The sequence below is a fragment of the Myripristis murdjan genome, chromosome 11 (assembly GCF_902150065.1).
Source record: "Myripristis murdjan chromosome 11, fMyrMur1.1, whole genome shotgun sequence".
NCBI classification, from domain to species: Eukaryota; Metazoa; Chordata; class Actinopteri; order Holocentriformes; family Holocentridae; genus Myripristis; species Myripristis murdjan.
Genome location: NC_043990.1, coordinates 9,221,084 through 9,240,070, shown reverse-complemented (window position 1 = coordinate 9,240,070; position 18,987 = coordinate 9,221,084). Strand labels below are relative to the sequence as shown.

At 40.7% G+C, this 18,987-nt stretch overlaps 1 protein-coding gene across 2 annotated transcripts; it reads left to right on the top strand.

Moving 5' to 3' along the window:
• The first annotated feature begins 762 nt into the window (after nt 1–762).
• On the top strand, nt 763–18,464 carry lypla2 (lysophospholipase 2). Of its 2 annotated transcripts, none has more exons than XM_030063356.1 (10): nt 763–852; nt 4,736–4,828; nt 8,559–8,590; nt 9,812–9,877; nt 10,983–11,030; nt 11,212–11,282; nt 12,782–12,855; nt 13,006–13,107; nt 14,769–14,945; nt 16,242–18,464. In XM_030063356.1, the coding sequence occupies exons 2-10, from the start codon at nt 4,751–4,753 to the stop codon at nt 16,290–16,292; spliced, it is 699 nt and encodes a 232-aa protein (XP_029919216.1). In that variant the 5' UTR covers nt 763–852; nt 4,736–4,750; the 3' UTR covers nt 16,293–18,464. The 2 variants fall into 2 exon arrangements, with proteins under 2 accessions (XP_029919216.1, XP_029919217.1); XM_030063357.1 differs by lacking the exon at nt 763–852 and adding an exon at nt 859–1,063.
• Nucleotides 18,465–18,987: the final 523 nt, after the last annotated feature.

The window sequence follows — 18,987 nt, the reverse complement described above, 5'->3', positions numbered from 1 at the left end:
TAAAAATAATAAAAATATAATCCCACATTTGAGATACAAAAATAAAAATAAAATTCCACATTTGTGATGAAAAAATGAAAATAAAATCCCACATTTGAGATAAAAAATAAAAAAAAAATAAAATCACACATTTAAGATAAAAAATAATAAAAATAAAATCCCACATTTGAGATAAAAATAATAATAATAAAACCCACATTTGAGATAAAAAATAATAAAAATAAAATTCCACAGTTGAGATACAAAAATAAAAATAAAATCCCACATTTGAGATAAAAGATAAAAATAAAATCCTACATTTGAGATAAAAAATAATAAAAATATAATCCCACATTTGAGATAAAAATAAATAAAAATGAAACCCTACAATTGAGATAAAAAATAAAATCCCACATTTGAGATTAAATAAATAATAATAAAAGCCCACATTTGAGATAAAAAAAAATAATAAAAACTAAATCTTACAATTGAGATAAAAAAATAAAATCCCACATTTAAGATAAAAAATAAAAATAAAATTCCACAGTTGAGATACAAAAATAAAAATAAAATCCCACATTTGAGATAAAAGATAAAAATAGAATCCCACATTTGAGATAAAAGATAAAAATAAAATCCCACATTTGAGATAAAAAAAAAATAACAAAAATAAAATCCCACATTTGTTATTAAAAAAAAAATAAAAATAAAATCCCACATTTGCGATTAAAAAAAAAAAATCCCACATTTGGAGATCAAAGGAAAGGGGGGAAGGGTGTGGCTCCGCGGTGACGTCACTGCGGCTAGTCCCCGCCCCCTCTGCCTGTGTGCGGCCAGTAGCGGAAGTTCCGTTGTGAACTGGGACAGCAAGCGGTGAGTGTATGAATCCGTATTAGTGGGCCTCGGCTCAATTTTTTATCACTTTTATTCGCATTGAGCTACTTGTTTTGGGTGCCAGAGGGTTTCGGCTCGGCTCCCAGACGGCGCAGTAAAACCTCCGGAGCGAATTAGAGCCGAGCGTTAAGCCGACAGAGAGAGAGAGAGAGACCGGGGTGGCGCGGAGGCAAAAGACAATACAGATTGTGTATGTGTGCGGCTAGCTAGCACTCCTACTAGCCTGCTGTTCATTGTGTGGATGTGTGTGGCCAAGGAAAACGGGATTAATCCCGGCGGGGATGTGACATGATGGCAGCCAGGCTGTCTTTATTCTGAGGCAGGGACAGGCTTTGCACTTGCCGGATGCCATCACTAGAAATGATGGGTCGTTTAGCGCTAACCATTCAGCTGGCGAGCTAAAATAACCGACGTCTCCTCACCTCCCAACCGCTTCCCTCCGCTTTCGACTTTATTTATTTGACCTGGTAATAAATAAATAAAACACTGAACGGACATTAGGTTTGGTAGCCTAGCTGTCTTCTTTACACCCTTTTCCCGCAGCTGCTCTGTACCAAAGCTAAAGCAAGCTATTCATTTAGCAAGGTTAGCTGGTAGTTTAGCTTGTATGGACAGAGAGAGAGGAGGAGGGGGATGCCTGTCACTCAGTGCCGCATATTATCCCGTCGTTTTGCCTGCCATCTATTGCCATTCATTCATCAGTAACGCTACAGAAATATATGCATGCATCGGTGCAGTCTTGTGTGTGTGTGTGTGTGTGTGTGTGTGTGTGTGTGTGTGTGTGTGTGTGTGTGTGTGTGTGTGTGTTCATCCATTTGACGTCAAAGCAGACTGTATCAGCCGTGATCTGTCCTCCTCTTTCACTGTTAAATTTAATTGGAGTCATGCTACACGGAGGCTCGTGATGTGTGCTCCACCATCGTGGCTGCTCACACACGGCTGCATTTATTTCTTTTTTGTTGTTGTTGTTTTGTTTGTGTCAAGGTTTGAAGGCTTGTTCAGAGGTGAGAGATTTGTTACTGCAACATTTCGGCAAGGGGAATCGTGCAAAATGAACGCAGGAGACACATGCATATGCAGACAGGGACAGTGCTGGTCAGCCTGGCCTGTTGCTGCATTGAGTCAGTAGGTTAAGGAGGACACTGGCAGAAAATGCATGCAGTTACAGTCAGCTTTCAAGTGATAGCGTTGAATCATCGATTAAAGCTGCACCAGGCTGCTGTGCTGGGACAAATCCTTCCTGTGATTTAGACACAACCTAAAGAATCAGGCTAGAGCCTTGCACGCACATCGTGGTACGTCTATTTTTAAACCACTGGACCTCTCCAAAAGTGAAGTGAGCCATTGTTTCTTAGAGCATGGCTCCAGAGCCACATAGGGCTTTTTTATGCTGCTACTCTAGTTTATGGGTCATTGCAAATGTGATGAAAGATAAAAGCCCAGAAAGGGGAGAGGGGCTTTCCACCAGTTTTACAAGTGTTATTAATCAGAGTTTATGTGCAACCATTTTAGTATTATGGCGCTATTACTCTGTTTCTCTTGGAAAAGAGCTTTTGCTGCTTGTTATTGCTGATCAGGTGGTTATGTATTGCATTAATGTCCCTGCTTAACTGTGTAAGCTGATGTGTGTTCTCCTATCTCTTTTATCCCGACCTTCCTGTCCTTGCTTTCACTCATTCACTTGTGCTGTCTGCTTTCGGTTGTGCCGCATGTCTCAATCCTCTCGCTCTTTCTGTTCCCCATCTTAGCTGAGGTATTAGTTCTGGTGAAACAGTGAATTCAAATTCAATGACAATTGATGCACATCTTGCTATGCGCATGTTAATCAGTGTCTGCATCACAGTTTGTCCGTGGCACTTGCTTTCATAAACAGAATCAGCCCATGGTCAGTGCACGTCCTCCTTTTTAAATGCCCGTTTGCCTGTAAAAGACAAAAAATGTCTAAATATTTTGCTTTTAAAATTATATGATGCCTTTAAATGGACATCAAAACTTTGACTGGTGCTGAAATGGATTCCCTCCCTGTGGCTAGCCCTACCACGCCTCTGTTTTAATTTACCTAAGCATTAGGTTACAGGACAAGAAACTAACTTTCTTGTCCACATTTGGCTTGTACATCTCACAGTTTACCAGCCACTTCCACTATTTTACTCACCAATGGAATATGTCCTCCAGTTGATGATTAGTTACCTGTCAAAACGGGTGGCCGAGCAAATGAATGAGTCAGACACATGTAAGCAGTGCCTGTCTGGCAACTTATATCAGCAAAGTGGTGGAATTTTAACATTCACGGAGTATAATCACACTCAAAAGTTTACACATTAACCTTTCCCCTTTTTGTACACTCACTTCCCCGTCTCCTCATTGCCTGTTTACCAATCAGACAACATGCCGTCTGACCTGCCCATTCTGTCTTGTCCTGCGCCATATCAGAAATGAAAGGGTATTAGCGGGCAAAGGCTTTTACTGCTGGTGTTTACTGTAAAATAACAATATGATCTCATGCTTTTATCGGTGGCTGACTCACTCTACAGTGGAATGGTCGTGTGCAGCCACAGGCAATGCACAGGCATTTTGGTTAATAACTTAAAGTGTACCTTTCATTTAGTTAATGAGTCACACGACTTGCTGACTGCAGAAACGACCCCCCATCCAACCACCCACCCACCCTCTCGTGACCACTCTTTCAGGTTCAGAAGCAGAGCCATTAATGTGGTATGTTCAGCTCTATTGTCCCCGTCTGCTACAACAGAGAGCCATGAGGGAGCGAGGCTGAGAGGCTGTATTGATAACCAGAGTTGTGACTGTCAGGCGGACCATCCTTTGTCGTCGATAGTGTCAATAACGGTTTAGGCCGAAACTGCAGCTTACACTCCGCAGGGTACCCGCTGCAAAGTCTCATATCTTGAATAAGCTCCTGCTTCAGTGCATTTGAATATGTTGAGGTGCTATGAACATTTGCTCCTCTGGATGTCAACAGCGTTACAATGCAGTCTGCAGAAAGAGGATTATCCTTTTTGGCTGTTAAATATGTTTTATCTGTGCACTCAGCATCACATTAACAACATCTCCCACTCGGTTTTATAGCTTATTTCATTTCTTACTGACTTTAGAGGGGAAATCCAGCACAGTTCAGATATTCTATTTCACTGAGCATGCACAGCTTACCCAGTTTAGATGATGAATAACTGTGTTGCAGACCTAGAAACCAGAGGAACCAAGTCTCCCCAGTTTAATGTGATGTAATCAACTGGCCCCAGAGCCCGGGGCTGTTCCATTTATGGCGAATTGGAAACTGACACGCCAGACTTGTAGATGATCTTTGCAAGCCTATGTCCAGATGTAGTGACAACATGTATGAGCCGGAAAATGTAACCCGTCAACAAAGTCGCTTTCAGTGGATAAGCACCAGTCATTGTTTGGTGTCATCACAGATTAAGGTCTTGACTAAATTGTCCGAGACTATGGCAACAACAAATCTCTGGTCTGTTGCACAAAGGATTTTTAAAATGTTTTCCATCATAAGAGAAATAAGGTTCCTGTTACGTCCTGGAAAGTCTAGTATTTAACATTTGTCTGAAAAGTTTAATAAATTCCCAAAATCTACGTAAAATTAGCATTTACTTTCACATTTGCATGTCAACATATTTTAGGTAGTTTCAGATTCTGTCGTTGAACTTGTGATATATATATATATATTTTTTTGGGGGGGGGAAGAAAAATGGTTACAGAGTGATATGACAGACTTGACAACAATAATGCCCCAGCCACTCATCAGCATGCAGAGTACTGATTCCAGGATTCAGTGAAGATCTGCATCCGAAGAGCACTGTAGTCAGTTTTCTGTCTTTCCTGTCTCCAGCACCCCTTACAGTGTATGTGTGGCAACAACATGTCTGTGCCGCTGCTCGCTGAGGCTGTGACGGTGTCCGGGACGGAGAAGGAGACCGCAGCGGTGAGTTAGACCATATTATATTACATTTTTAACCTTTTTTTTTTTTTATCATTTTGCTGATGCTTGTATCCAGAGCAATTTACAACCAGTGAGCAGAAAGGGGCGAGGAGGCTGTCAGTGTGTCCCACTCAAGGACACTTCCACTAGAATACATGAGCTGTAGTGGGTATCAAACCTGTGATGTTCTGGTTAAGGCGTAGTCTTTCTAGTCATGGACACACCTGACCAGGTTTAGTCAGACTCTGTGGATGTTTCATGCAGGAATCTGAGTTTTTACCTCGGGTCCATCTTTTAAAATCGCCCCTGTATCCTTTTGTTACAGCCACAACTCGGTCATTACATCTCAACCACTCAACCACCATTGTGAAATATCAACCACAGCATACCCGGCAAACAACACAACACCCATCAGCTGTAGTTTTTAACTCTTGTTTTGTCGTTAATTGCTGCCTTCGTCCGCTTGGCAACAGCTTTTATTCTGGTGCAGTGTTTAAAGCATGGTGAAGAGAAACATCTAGCTCAGCAAAACTACGCCTTACTAGGGTTGCACATTTTGTTGTAATTTAGATTCAAGATGCAATACTATATTGCCATATTAACATGACTGATTGGAATTTGTGTCGGTGAGCTCACTTAAACAAAGACAAAAAAAAAAAAAAAAAACACTCACTCATAAAGCACATAATGCATGAAACAAGTATAACAGATAGATGTGTCTTGTCAGATGTGAGGGTGTAAGGACAGATGTTGTATTGCTGTAAAGCCCCTTTGAGGCACTCTTGTAATTTGTGATACTGGGCCATACAAGTAAAATTGACTTGACTTGATAGGTAAAACCCAGATGGTAAAATAACCATAAAAGCATAGATCAGTGGGTAAAATATAATAAAATCTAATATCATAGATAAAACACTTGCACCTGGAGGGGGATTTAGCAGCAGCATCAAACAAACCATGAGATAAAGAGCTTCTAGTGCATTAAAAAAACATCTGCCTTTTATTGCACAATTATTTAAACCTGCCGAGTGGCCTGTAATGCTATGTTTAGAGCGTTAAGGAGGCGGACAGCTTCAGGATAATTCTTGAAACTGGATGTTCTGGCCTTAATGCCTCTTAGTCTTTTGTGAGAACGAAGGAAATCAAAAAAGGTTGTTTGCCGGGTGAGAGGGATCCCTTGGCACGTTAAGGCCCTTCTTTTGTAATCCAGCCTTGTAGATTTCTGCTAGGGGCGGGAGGTCGTATGCAGTGATTGTGGATGCAGCATGCAGCACTTTGTCCAAATGTCTCCTGTCCTCAGCTGTCATGTTGCCAAACCACATTGTTATTGCGTAGGTAAGGATGCTCTCGACTGCTGCTCTATAAAACTGCACCATGCTGTCCCTGCATATATCACATTTTTAAAGTTGTCTTAAAAACAGATCTCTGGTGTGCTCTCTTTACATTAGTAGTGGTGTTGGCGCTCTCAGGAATTTGTAGCCGTCTACTTGTTGAATTTCAGTGTTATTGGTGACCGGGGTAGGCGGTCTGCCCAGCACCAGTGAATGTCCACTACTAATTCCTTGGTTTTGGAAACATTAATCTCCAAGTTGTTTTCATCACACCGGTCCACCAGAGAGAAAACCTCACTCTTGGAAGCTGTTTTCATTGTTGTTAGAGATCCAACCCGCTGCTGTGGCGTCACCAGTGACTTTAAACCTCCTAACAGAATAGCAGTCATATGTGTACAGTGAGTGCAGGAGTGGGGACATTATGCACCCCTGTGGGGCCCCAGTGCCAGTGGTTAAGGGTTTAGAGAATTTATTGTTAAGTTTGACCACCTGTGTCGGCTCCAACAAAAAGTCAAGGACCCACTGGCACAGGGACTGTTGAGCTCCCGCATGAAAGAGTTTGTCCCACAGCCTGGATGTGAGAGGAGTGTCAAAAGCTGAACTGTAATCAACAAACAGGACCCTTTCACAGGTCAACACCTGGAGCTCAGAAGCCTCTAGGTGTTGAAAATAGAGTGCAGGCACAATGAAACTGCATCATCAACAGACCTGTTTGCTCTATATGCAAACTGATAAGGTGCTAGGACAACACTGGAGAGGTGAGAGCTGCATTTTTCCTCCCTCCATGATATTTTAATATCTCTACTGAAACGTGGCTTATTGTTACTGTAAGTTATTACAGACTTGGATAGAGCACATACATCTTTACATCGTCAAATTTGATGTAAGCTGTGACCCCATCAGTGAAAGAGTCTAGATCAAATCACAGTTTGGCTCCCTTAATACAGTCCAGTCAGTTGTAGCAAGGCAGTCATATCATATATATTAGCATATCCAGTCTCTTTGAGAGGGGCGGCGTAAATCTTTCATAATCCATTCCAATATAGTTAAATTCAAAAATATCAGTCATGTAAGTGCTTAAGATGATAGCCTCGGGTTGGAATATGACAGACACATTTTTTGTTGAAAGCACTAAAAGATTTAAACATTGTTGAATGCCTTGATGGTTGAAAGGCTCAAAACCTTCTCCCACCAGTCTTTGCTTCTGACTCTCATCCATCTATCCAATCCTGTATTACTGAAAAACAGACAAAAGCATGCAGGTAATAGTCTGTATCTATGTATTCATCAATTAGCCGGTTATCGTTAACACTAGTCCTCCACATTCTTAATGACGATTGATTGATCACCAATTTATCATAACCGTCCCTGGACCTGATCATCACAGCATCGCCACCAAAAGATCCTGTCATTCACAGGCCCTTCATTTCGGCTGTGCTTGACCTGGATTTCATCAGCAGAACGAGGCTTTCTTGCACACTGTTTCATTTACCCAGAGCCCGTTTTAGTTGCAGTGCCCCTTTAAATGTCTCATAACAGCATGGTGTCTAATGAGAAGCCCACTTTGCAGCTGCACCTGTTGTGGCAGGTGCAACAAGTATAGCATGTGTGCTGTTTTGTTCTGAGGCTCGGCTAGAATTGAATGGAAAAATTAAACGCAGCTTTTTACTGAGCTCTGTCAAGTACAGTGCTGGGATTTGTCAAGCATCAGGATCAAAGCTTCCTGTCACTGGTTTCAGCAGCGAGTCGAACATCATTTGAAGCACCGTAGGAAAAAAAAGAAGGCGTTGTTTTGATCTCTGTAAAGATGGTTGCATCTCTGCTTTTTAAGCAAAAAAAGCATTGTATTGCCAGCTCTCTAAATTGTTGTCATTCCCTTTTATGGTTTCTCTGTGGGTAGTAGTGTGCGTAGGAATTGGCAGTGAGAGCTTGTCTTGGCAACAATGGGAGATTGGCACTTTTTTCCCCTCCCTTTTGGCACAAGTACGCACACCTACCAGCAGTACATGGTGTACACAATACCCATCCAATGTAATAAATTGGCATACGGTTCAAGTTTTTTTTTGTTGTTGTTGTTTTTGGGGGGAACATGCAGTTCTCTTGTATCTCAAAGGGCAGATTTGTTCCAAGCTAATCATTATTATTTTTTTTAATGTCATCTTTAATGTGCGAGTTGGAAGTGAATATTCTGGTCCATCACTGCTGGGGTGTTGCAGGTCCCATCTCTTCTACAATAAATTTCTTTGAACCGTTGATCCTTATCGAGGACACTGAAACCCTGATCTCTTTCTGGAAGTGTGTGTGAGAGGAAAATGCGAAGGAAGAAATTGCTAATCTCAGTGTAATCTGATAGTTGAGCTCTGAGGAAACTGTCCTAACTCTTCTTCTCATCTTTGTTGTAGGTGATCTTCCTTCATGGCTTAGGAGACTCAGGGTGAGCCATGTTCCCTGTATTTGACTTTTCTTAAATCATGCAATATACTTAATTAATGTGATAATTTGGCTTCTGATGCTCGCTGTCTGTATTTCTGTGTCACAAAACGCATCATTTTCTTTCCAACACATATACAATAGCATATAAAGTACAAAATATGCCTTTTGGTGGATGTTTTCATCACAAGTGCCATATAGCCGCGTGCATGCAGGGCCAAGCAATATGGCCAGAAATGCACCACAACATTAATCACATCAGTTGATATTTATAATTTCAACATATAGCAAGTATGTTTGAGTCAAAAGGTCTTGTCGTACATGGACAGAGCTCTAGACAAATATAACACAAAGTTCTTCACGCGCTAAAAAAATAACCTAACCCCACCCCCACACACACAACAATAACAAAAGTCTCAGTTTTGCAATAAAGAGAAACCAGAGGAATGAATTAGGACCAATAAGAAACAGTTAAAAACTGAAAACAGCAAAATAGAAAGAGTGAGGTATAAAAAAGAAAGTAAATAGATAAATAAACACTATAAACAGCAGATGAAAAGTAAATCAAAGGTTAAAGAGGGGAGAGTTATAGAAGTGAATGAAATCAGAAACAAAAGGTGGGGCATCCAGACTATAAAACGATCGATCAAGAGTTAGAGTAGATTGAAATAAATAAATAAAACAAGCATATAGATACATTTTAATCAGAAGCCGCACTAAAAAAAGGCAGGTCTGAAGTTCGTTTTTTTGAAAAATATCAATATTGTCTGCTGCCCTCGGCTCTTCACGAAGGCGGTTCCAGAGACTCGGCCCTCAGTCACAACAGGAAGCCTCACCGTGTTTTTTTTTTTCTGACTTCAGGGAGAATTAAAAGGCCACTACCAGCGGACCTGAGGGTTGTAGAGGGGTCACTGGCTAAAAGCATGTCTGATAAATAGGTGGGGCCAAGACCATTAAGGAGCTTTACAAACCAATAAAGGGGTCTTAAAACCTGTTGTGAGGCAAACAGGCAGCCAGTGCACAGACTTTAAAACCAGTCAGCACACCAGCAAGCTGAGTTTGGCAGTAACTGTGACTGTCACTTTGTTGCACTTTTTCCTTTTAATTTGACAAACTGTACTGTGTGTGTGTGTGTGTGTGTGTGTGTGTGTGTGTGTGTGTGCTGAGTATCTGCATTAAAAGTGGATGAGCGACAAATAATTGCTTTCTCACTTGTTTCTGTCAGGCACGGTTGGGCAGACGCTCTGACGGCGATCCGGCTGCCACATGTCAAGTACATCTGCCCCCACGCGTGAGTCTTTTCTCTGATCTGCCAGTCAGCTTTCCCCGTTTCTCTGTTCTTACACTCAGCTGCTTCCAGGACAGCCACTTGTCTGCAGGAACAGAAATGTCACTTTTTTATTTTTTTTATCGTAGAGATGCACGATAATATCGACTGATATCAGGCCTTAAAATGAAATATCAGTACTGGCCCGAGATTAAAATTTCTGGTGATATGCAAAATAGGTCAAATTTGCCTCGGTTCTTGGTTGTGGCTGTTGTCAGGATCCTCGCAGGGAGGACGTCATCCAAGCCTTTTGAAGTAGGATGAGTCTTACAGTTTTGTTTGAAAGAACATATTGTATAAAAATAAAAAATGGGGTGTTTTACATAACCTGTGTTGAGGTAGTTCTCTTATTTTGCCCAGTGAATGCATGCATTTTGTGATACAATGCGCCGCTTTATAGCCGGTTCTTGTAACCAAAACGTCGACTAACTCCCTGAAATAAATCAGTGCAGTGGTGAGAGAGAGAGAGTGTGTGTGGGAATGAACTTCTTTCTTTGGAAATGGATCTTCGGGGACACACAAGAGACAAAGCAAGTGGTGTGTTGCCTTCAACTCATCTTGGATCTGTGTACACCGATAAGATTACTGCTAATAATAACATGTTAATTCCACTACAGGAGAGACTTGATGTTTCCTGAAATTCTGCGGAGAAAATATGTGCATGTATCAGCATTGTTGACCGGCCAAAAGAGACGGAAAATATCGGATATCGGCAAAAAAAAAAAAAAAAAAAAAAAATCCAAATATTGTGCACCCCTGTTTTATTTTAAAGCAGTGTATCTAGTGTATTACAAAATTAACCATTCACCAAGTTAACCACAATTTGTGATTTTTAAAATAGAATAGTTTAGAATAGCAGGTGTAAATGATAGCTTGCTTGTCTGCTGCAGCATCTGGTCAGAGCAGACAGATAAATCGACTAGCATTTAGCTCACAGCTGGTGTTGAATTGTTGCCCTGTTTTTCATGCTCTCTCTCTCTCTCTCTCTCTCTCTCTCTCTCTCCCTCTCTCTCCCTCCCTCACTTGTTCGCTTGCTCTCTGTCTCTCTCTCTCTCTCTCATGTCCGCAGGCCCCGAATCCCCGTCACTCTCAACATGAAGATGACGATGCCCTCGTGGTGAGTCGGTGTTGTGAGAGCGTGGTAACACTGAACGCTATTGTTGCCCTGGAAACAACGGCGGCCTCACACAGTCACTGACAATGGTCTAGTTTTATGCATTGGTTTTGTTTGAGTGCTTAACTCTGTTTGTGTGTGTGTGTGTGTGTGTGTGTGTGTGTGTGTTTGTGTTTATATGCAGGTTTGATCTTATGGGTCTGAGGCCAGACTCTCCAGAAGACGAAGCTGGAATCAAGAAGGCAGCAGAGAACAGTGAGTGCTCTTTCTTCCTTTTATTCCCTATATAATAAATTATACTTCTATGGGATTTATAATTTACTGGTCCACTGAGGGGAAGCGGGTGTGTGATGTAGAGGGAGGAGCAGAAACAGAGTTAATGTTTATTAGGAGGGTGTAAAACGTAGCTGCCTGATAAAACCCGCTTCATCGCAGTTTGTAGCAAATGCTTAACCTTTATCCAGGCAATTCAAACACAGTGACACACAGCATATTAATTAGTGCGTGTGAAGCAGACTCTTTGTTGAGAGGATGAGGTGGGCGAATTATCACAATCTCAATCTAAACCCTGCGAGAATATGAACTGCATATTTGTAATGGAATATTTGGGTGAAAACCTTGTGTCTGACTAAATTTTTAACCTTCAAGAATGAAGAAAAACAGCCTTTTTTGTTTTTAGCTTGATGGCAACCCGTTTTTTGAGTTTGTCCGCTGCTCGTGAAAGGGATTTATAAAATCACAGGGTTGCTGGATTTTCCCCGCCATTTGATCTGTCAACTGAAGTGACATCAGAATCACCAAACTGGCGATACGGTGCTTTTAAAACAACAACAATATGCAAATACACCATGTGAACCCTGTGTGCACCTTTAGAAATGTGTTGTTAGGAAGTCAGCATGTCGCTCTTTCATGTTTCCCAGCACATTTTGACCGAGCTCTCATAGCAGAACACCAAGACGACATCCTGTTTTTATTAGTGGTTAACTAGTGGCATTTCAACACTGATTTCTCATGTTTCTTTGTATTGAAAGACAAAGAAACCACATAGAGCACTTTTTAAATTAGCAGTGGAAAGCTTAGCGAGCTCTTATATTTAATCACCTCCTGTTTGACTTTCTATATCTCGTTTGCCAGCGCAACAAGTTTGCATCCCAGACCAAAGTAAAGCCAGTTAGTCCCTGAGTGCATAGAGACTTTCAAGCCAAAGAGGTCCCACTGTAGAAAATGAATGAGATCAAGAGTCAAACCAGCATCAACATGTTGTTCAGTTTGATCAAACTGCAGGATAATGAAGCGCAAGAGCAGACCATACATGACTGCTGTCCTGAATGTGGTTAATTAATGAACCCACAACAAAACACCCAGTAAAACCATTGGGAAGTTATATGTCTGATCTCTGTGCCCTGTAAATAAATGTGTTAAACATAGAACACATGCAGTCAAACCTTTTTTGTGCTCACAGTATCTAATTTTTCTTAGTTTAACTTGTGCTAAATAGTCATGTCTGTAGAAAAATTTGTTTTATTCTGTGTGGACTCCGGGACAAGTAGCTGCTACAGAAGCTGTTAATGGATATCCAAATAAACACACAGATAGCCAGCTTTTTACAGCTGATATTTTTCCTCACTATTTTTACATCATGTACCTTTCTTCCTCACATGTTAGCACGTGGGTGTTTGTTTGAATTCTGATGAGTAATAGCAGTCTTGACTAACACCTTTCGGTTTCCGTCAATTGTTGTTTTTGTTTCCCAGTTAAGGCCATAATTGACCATGAGACCAAGAATGGGATTCCTCCAAATCGTATCCTGCTTGGTGGCTTCTCTCAGGTGGGACTTGACCTCTTACCGCTTTCTCATTTACCACTCCAGATATTTAGAAATGCTGATTTTTGCATTTCATTTTCAAGCAAATAAAGGGTCTTTGTGTTGTTCTCTTTGTGTCTCCCTCTCTCTCTCTCCTTCCTCCCTTCCTTCCAGGGCGGGGCCTTGTCCTTGTATACTGCCCTGACTTGCCAGCAGCAGTTGGCTGGCGTTGTGGCTCTCAGCTGCTGGCTACCGCTTCACAGGTCTTTCCAATCGGTACGGTCACAATTTTACTGGGGAGAGGTTTTCTGTTTCCTCTGCCTCCATGAAACCAAACTGTCAAATCTTTTCTGTTGAGCAGAAGATGCAAATAACCAGAGCTTAACCCTCCCTATTCGAATCAGCCTGTAAATCAGTGGAAATAGTAAATGTCGCCATCTGTTGGTAAACAAATGAACCTAATTCAGCATGTCATCTCTGTTATACCATCTCCAGTTAGGACCTAGTATTTATCAGCTGTATCACCATGTTCATTAATTCTGACACCAGTGAATACAAAAAGATGTCATAATCATACCAATAATTGTCCCCAATGGGAATGAGTGTGAAAAACCAACAGAGAAACAGTGTGACTGTCATAGACAACATCGTGTTAACAGCATCCACTGTTTGTGCATTTCAGAGAGGAATCATGCTGCTCACATCTGCTGCAGAAAGTGTCCTAGTTGTGTTGTTTTTTCCCTCAAACGAGACACAGTTATACAGCATGAACAGTGGAAGAACAATAAGTGTGTTTTTCAGTTCAGATCTGGACCATTTTGATATGCGCCTTAGATTAATTTATGTAATTAAATGCTAAAATCAGAGTCTGTCATTATGATTACTGGTCTGGTAGCATAGCGTTGTGTTTCGAGAGACGGTGAAGTGCAGCGTTCATCCAATCGGGTGCAGCTAGGGAAGTGTTTGTGTGGTTGTAGGAGGGTGTGGAGCACAAAATTAATAGGTACGTGTTGGCTAGAAGTCCGAAGACATGAAGGAGAAATTAATAAAAGAAGTTTCTGGATTTCCTGTCTGATAAAAAGCCCGGAAAACCTTCCATTTTCTATCTGTTTCCTGTGAGGAGAGCAACTGGTTATTAAAGCAGGAACACATGTAGAGTGATCCAGGGTGTCTGCGGGTCCTTAATTTCAGTTTTATAAATATAAGGCCTTAAAAATCATTAAATGGTCTTTATTTTGAATTTCTGAGGTCCTGATTTCCTCAGGCTGTTTTATCAAATTTATCTTTTTATCTAGCTTTTCATTTCTTTTTGTCAACATGAGTCGGGCTGTACTGCATAAAATTCAACATTTCTGACGTTAGAAAACTCTAAGACTACTGCTAAACCTAATACTTTCTTCATAATGACAATCTGCGCCGAGCCTCTTGGGAAAATGCCTGTTGTAGATGACCCTAAACTCACTTTTCACTTGCTCTCATATAAATTTGCACACACACACACACACACACACACACACACACACACACACACACACACACAAGAAACCCGACTAATCACATTAGCATCTGTAGAGAGAAATCGACAAAAAAACCTTCGACTTACCTGTCTCAAATTCTGTGTTTAAAAAAAAATCCTTGTTCAGTTAATTCAAGCAGATTCTTGCAATCTAAGGTAAAGGAGTCTGAATCGTGTAGTTAGTAACCAACCTTATTTTTACTAAAAACTGACCTCACTACAAGACTGAAAATGCAGTACTTAAGAAAAAGAGGATTTTTTTTCCCAGAAAATCAGTCTTAATTTTTGGATAAAATTTATTTTAAGAAGGTTAAATGACTAAATAAATTTAAAACTCTGACACTTGAAGACACCCCGTAATCATCGGTGAATTTATTCTTCAGTTGCTGTAAGTTTGTGTTTCCCTGCCCCCCCCCCACAGGCGACGAGCGCCAGCGGGTACAAGAACGTGCCCATCCTGCAGTGCCATGGGGAGATGGACATCATGATCCCCATGCAGTTTGGGGCCATGACGGCAGAAAAACTCAAGACCATAGTGAACCCTCAGATGATCACCTTCAAAACCTACCCAGGGCTCCAGCACAGCTCCTGTCCTCAGGTACCACCGTGTGTGTGTGTGTGTGTGTGTGTGTGTGTGTGTGTGTGTGTGTGTGTGTGTGTGTGTGTGTGTACGTACATGTGTGTGTACATGTGTGTGAAAAACTATTGTTGTACGTGGGTGTTAGGTTTGCACAGTTGATGGGGTGGAAAAGAAAAGTCACATTATGAACTACTTTAGTTTACAAATTGTATGCAGCTGCAGTAACTGTAGTTTTTCAGAGTTTGTGCTCAAAATTGGCCCCTAAACTTGCACATGCTGGTGCTGAGCCCAATGTCTGTCCCATAAATTAAATTGGATGCTTTAAAAGAAAAAAAAAAAAATAGTACCCTTGTATTCAAATACAGCAAATATTAAGCAACATTATATATTACTGATATTTCAATAATTTATAAATATTAATTGTTCAAATTAACATGGATAAATACTGTGTGTATTGTGACATGTATAAAATGACAGGCCCATAAAAACTCTTACTTTTTCTTACCACAGTCTCAGTGTTTCTCATTTCTATGCTTGCACTTGGGGATGTGACCATTATTAGGATAATAAATGACCTCTGCAAGCCAGTGGTGGAGAAAATGCTGCAGACTGCTTCTCCAGTAGAAGTACTGTTACTCTGCTGATATTTGACTGCAGTAGAAGTAGAAGTTGTGCTGTAAAAATCTACTGCAGTAAAAGTAAAAAGTGTCTCATTTTAAATGTCCTGGCAGTAAAACAATAACTGTGTTAGCTGTGATCTTTTCCATGCAGTTAGAAAAGGAGGAGAGAACACGCTGCACACTACAAGCTTTTAAAGGGGCATTACACTAAACTGAGCTGAGGAGCCTGTAGACTCAACACACAAATGTGGAATAAACACATGATGGTTGAGTCTACATGGTTCGCTGATTTTATTCCCCCTTTTCTTGCACTTGTTCCTTATTTTTTTGCCAGTTGAGTCTAAATGCTCCTCAGATTTTCATCGTGTAGATTTTATTGTGAAATTTTGGAATGACAAAAAGTAGAAGCAGGTTCCTCTTCTCATCTCTGTTTACTGAGCTTTTATTGTGAAAGCTTCCATGATATGTCATTGATCATTTGTTCTCTGTAATGGATCTGATGTAAAAATGCAGTGAATGACAAAGTTCACTGAAAATGAACTGACTTGACTGAAAATAAAATCACTGACTTTAAAAAATAAAAAAAGCACACTCAAACAGCTACTCTGCAGTAAAACGAATGTAATGAGCTGCTTCCACCTGTGCGGTCAGCTGGGTTTTGCACCTCACCAACGTCTTGTTTGTTGTCTTGCAGGAGATGGCGGCTGTAAAGGAATTTATCGAGAAGCACTTGCCCCGGATCTGACCTCACCTTGTCCCCACTGTGACCCCCTAGACACTGACCTCTCACCCTCGACCTGCCATTCTCCCACAGGAAACAGCCATGAGCACCCCCTCTCCCACACACATACACACACACTGACAAAATAACACACACATGCATGAACACACTAACACACACATACATACTCACATTCAGAAACACTGACTCACACAGTACATCAGTACATTCCTTTGGGCTTTATTTCAGCAACTACTGTCTTTTCCATTCACCCCCCGTCTCTCCCACTACCTCCATTCCTCCCCTCTTTCCTCATTCACTCCATCACTTTCCATCCTTTCTACACTTGTCACATCACCCATCCCCTCTACCACCTCCCATAGCTGCGTGTTTCACTTTAGTAAGTCAGTTTGTGTGGGGGGAAAATAAAAAACAAAACAAACAAACAAAAAAAACAATATAGAATGAGTCAGTAAGCTAGTTATCTGCTGGGCTGCTGCCGCCCCTCTGTGTTAGAGTAATATCTGCTTTGGCAGCAGTTATTGAGGATTCCTATAGTCGAATAACATGGAGTCTGGCTGAGGGTGAGGCTCGGGTCCAGTGAGCACTGGGTTTAGGTTTTTTTTTTTTTTTCCTCTCAAAACCTGATGTTCTGGATCCATCTGGAGTGACTGCACCCCTCCAACCCCACAACGGTGCACCACAGCCTGTCCAGGATGCCCCTTATTTAAAATGCTAACAACCCCAACCTACTCCTTTCTGACATTTTTTTTTTTCTCTTGGATTATGTTAAAATATCTTGCATTATACCAAGAAAGTCACACTGAAATAAACTCATCGATGAAGACCTGTGGCACCATGTTCTGTTTTTTCACTGTTTTAGAAACTGCATTAATCAGTTTGGTGAAGGAGCGGGGGAGTCTTTTCTTTTGAAAACCCTTTGTTCTCATTATATGATCAGTTGATTTTTTGTTTTTCCTTTTACCGATTGACATTGCAGGCATTGTTGTATGATGTTATCCCACAGCGTTGAACACTGTATCACTCCAGATGGTTGCAGAGCCACACAGACTGCACTCAGCAACACCAACACACAGCATGAAGTCATTTCACTGTCCATCCCCCCCCAAAACCCATTCTCCCCTTAAATCATCCTCTCCTGCCCCCGGGAACCTCCTTCCTCCTCTCCATTCAGTCGCGGTTGATTTGAGACGGTCTTGGTCCTTTTTAAATTTTTGTAGAATCTCATTTCTGCATCGTTATATAAAAAAATCAGCATGGACCATCCATTCCCTCGATAGGAAAATATTTACTCCCTCCCCGTCCTTCGGCAACTTACAGGAACCTACTAATATTACATGAAAGGTCAGACGTAAAGTTAAACCCAGCACTGTTGTATTTCACCTCTTAAAGAAATGGCTATACACTGGGAGGGCTTTGGCGAGAAGCTGTTCCAATATTAACTGAAGGGTGATTTTTTTTAAAAGAAACAATTTAATCTTGAACAACTTGTGACCCTTGGACATAGGAATATAACTGAGGAGTCGTGTGTGCTTAAAGAAATATATCAGGTGTTCTGTATTTTCCTTTGAATGTTTATTTTTCTCTCTCTCTTTCATGATTACCTATTCTATATTGCTGTTCTGAAACCTAATTTAAAAAAAAAGAAAAGAAAACCAGTGGAAAGGAGGAAGCTAAAGATTTGTTTTTGATTGTTGTTTTACAAATCAATGAATGTCTCTCATCTTCTTGAGTCCTTTTCTAGTTTCCGTTCTCTTTTGACTATGATGCAACCCTCCGCTGTGCTCTGCTCCCCTGTGCTTCATCTCATTGTTTCGCTTCGATTTTCTTTTCTTTTCTCAGCTTTGTCACGCCCTATCGATCTTTGATTATTCCAGCATTTCCCTATGCGTGACAACGTCAGACAGTCTTGTGTGTGTTGCCTGAAATGTATGTTGTCAGTGGTTAAAATTTTTACATTTGTGTTTTTTTTTTTGTTTGTTTGTTTGTTTTTCGTTTGTTTTGTTTTGTTTGACTTTTGTTTAGTGTGTTTTGTCACTGTTGTCATCTCATCCTTTACATGTCTGTTTGTAATGATAAGCTTCGAGAAAACATGTTGCGGTGAGACGGTTAGTCTCTCCGTTTATTTTATTTCCAAGACACCTGTATGCAGAATAAATGACGCAAATAACAGTATGTTTGATTTGAGCCTCTTTGATTTTTCATGGATGGAAAAAGGAGAAGATAGGTAACCATAACCATGCACATGCATATAATCTATAGTTTTTAACCCATTTATTATGTGTTTTCTCATTTTTTCATACAAATTAACAAGTACAACTAAGTTATAGTCTTTTAAGGGCCAAAAAGTATAAAATAATGCTTTTTCTGAAAACACAACTAATATTTTTTTCTCAGTGGGTATCACTACCAGAAGCCCAGGCTACCCACATTTTCATAATATATCAGTTTGATGTATTTACACTTTATAGGCTATGATGATGTGTTCACACTGTCAGGATGGGAGGGAATGCATTTACAGCAGATTGCTATATCTGTTAATGGGTCTAATGTCACTTTCCACTGACAGCCTTTATTGTGAATCTTTTTTTTTTTTTTTTTTAACAAGTGCTATGCCAGTAAATATAGTGATAACAGGCTAATCACAGTAAAGGAAGAATCCTGCAGGGACAGAGAAGTGACCAGATTTGTTTACACA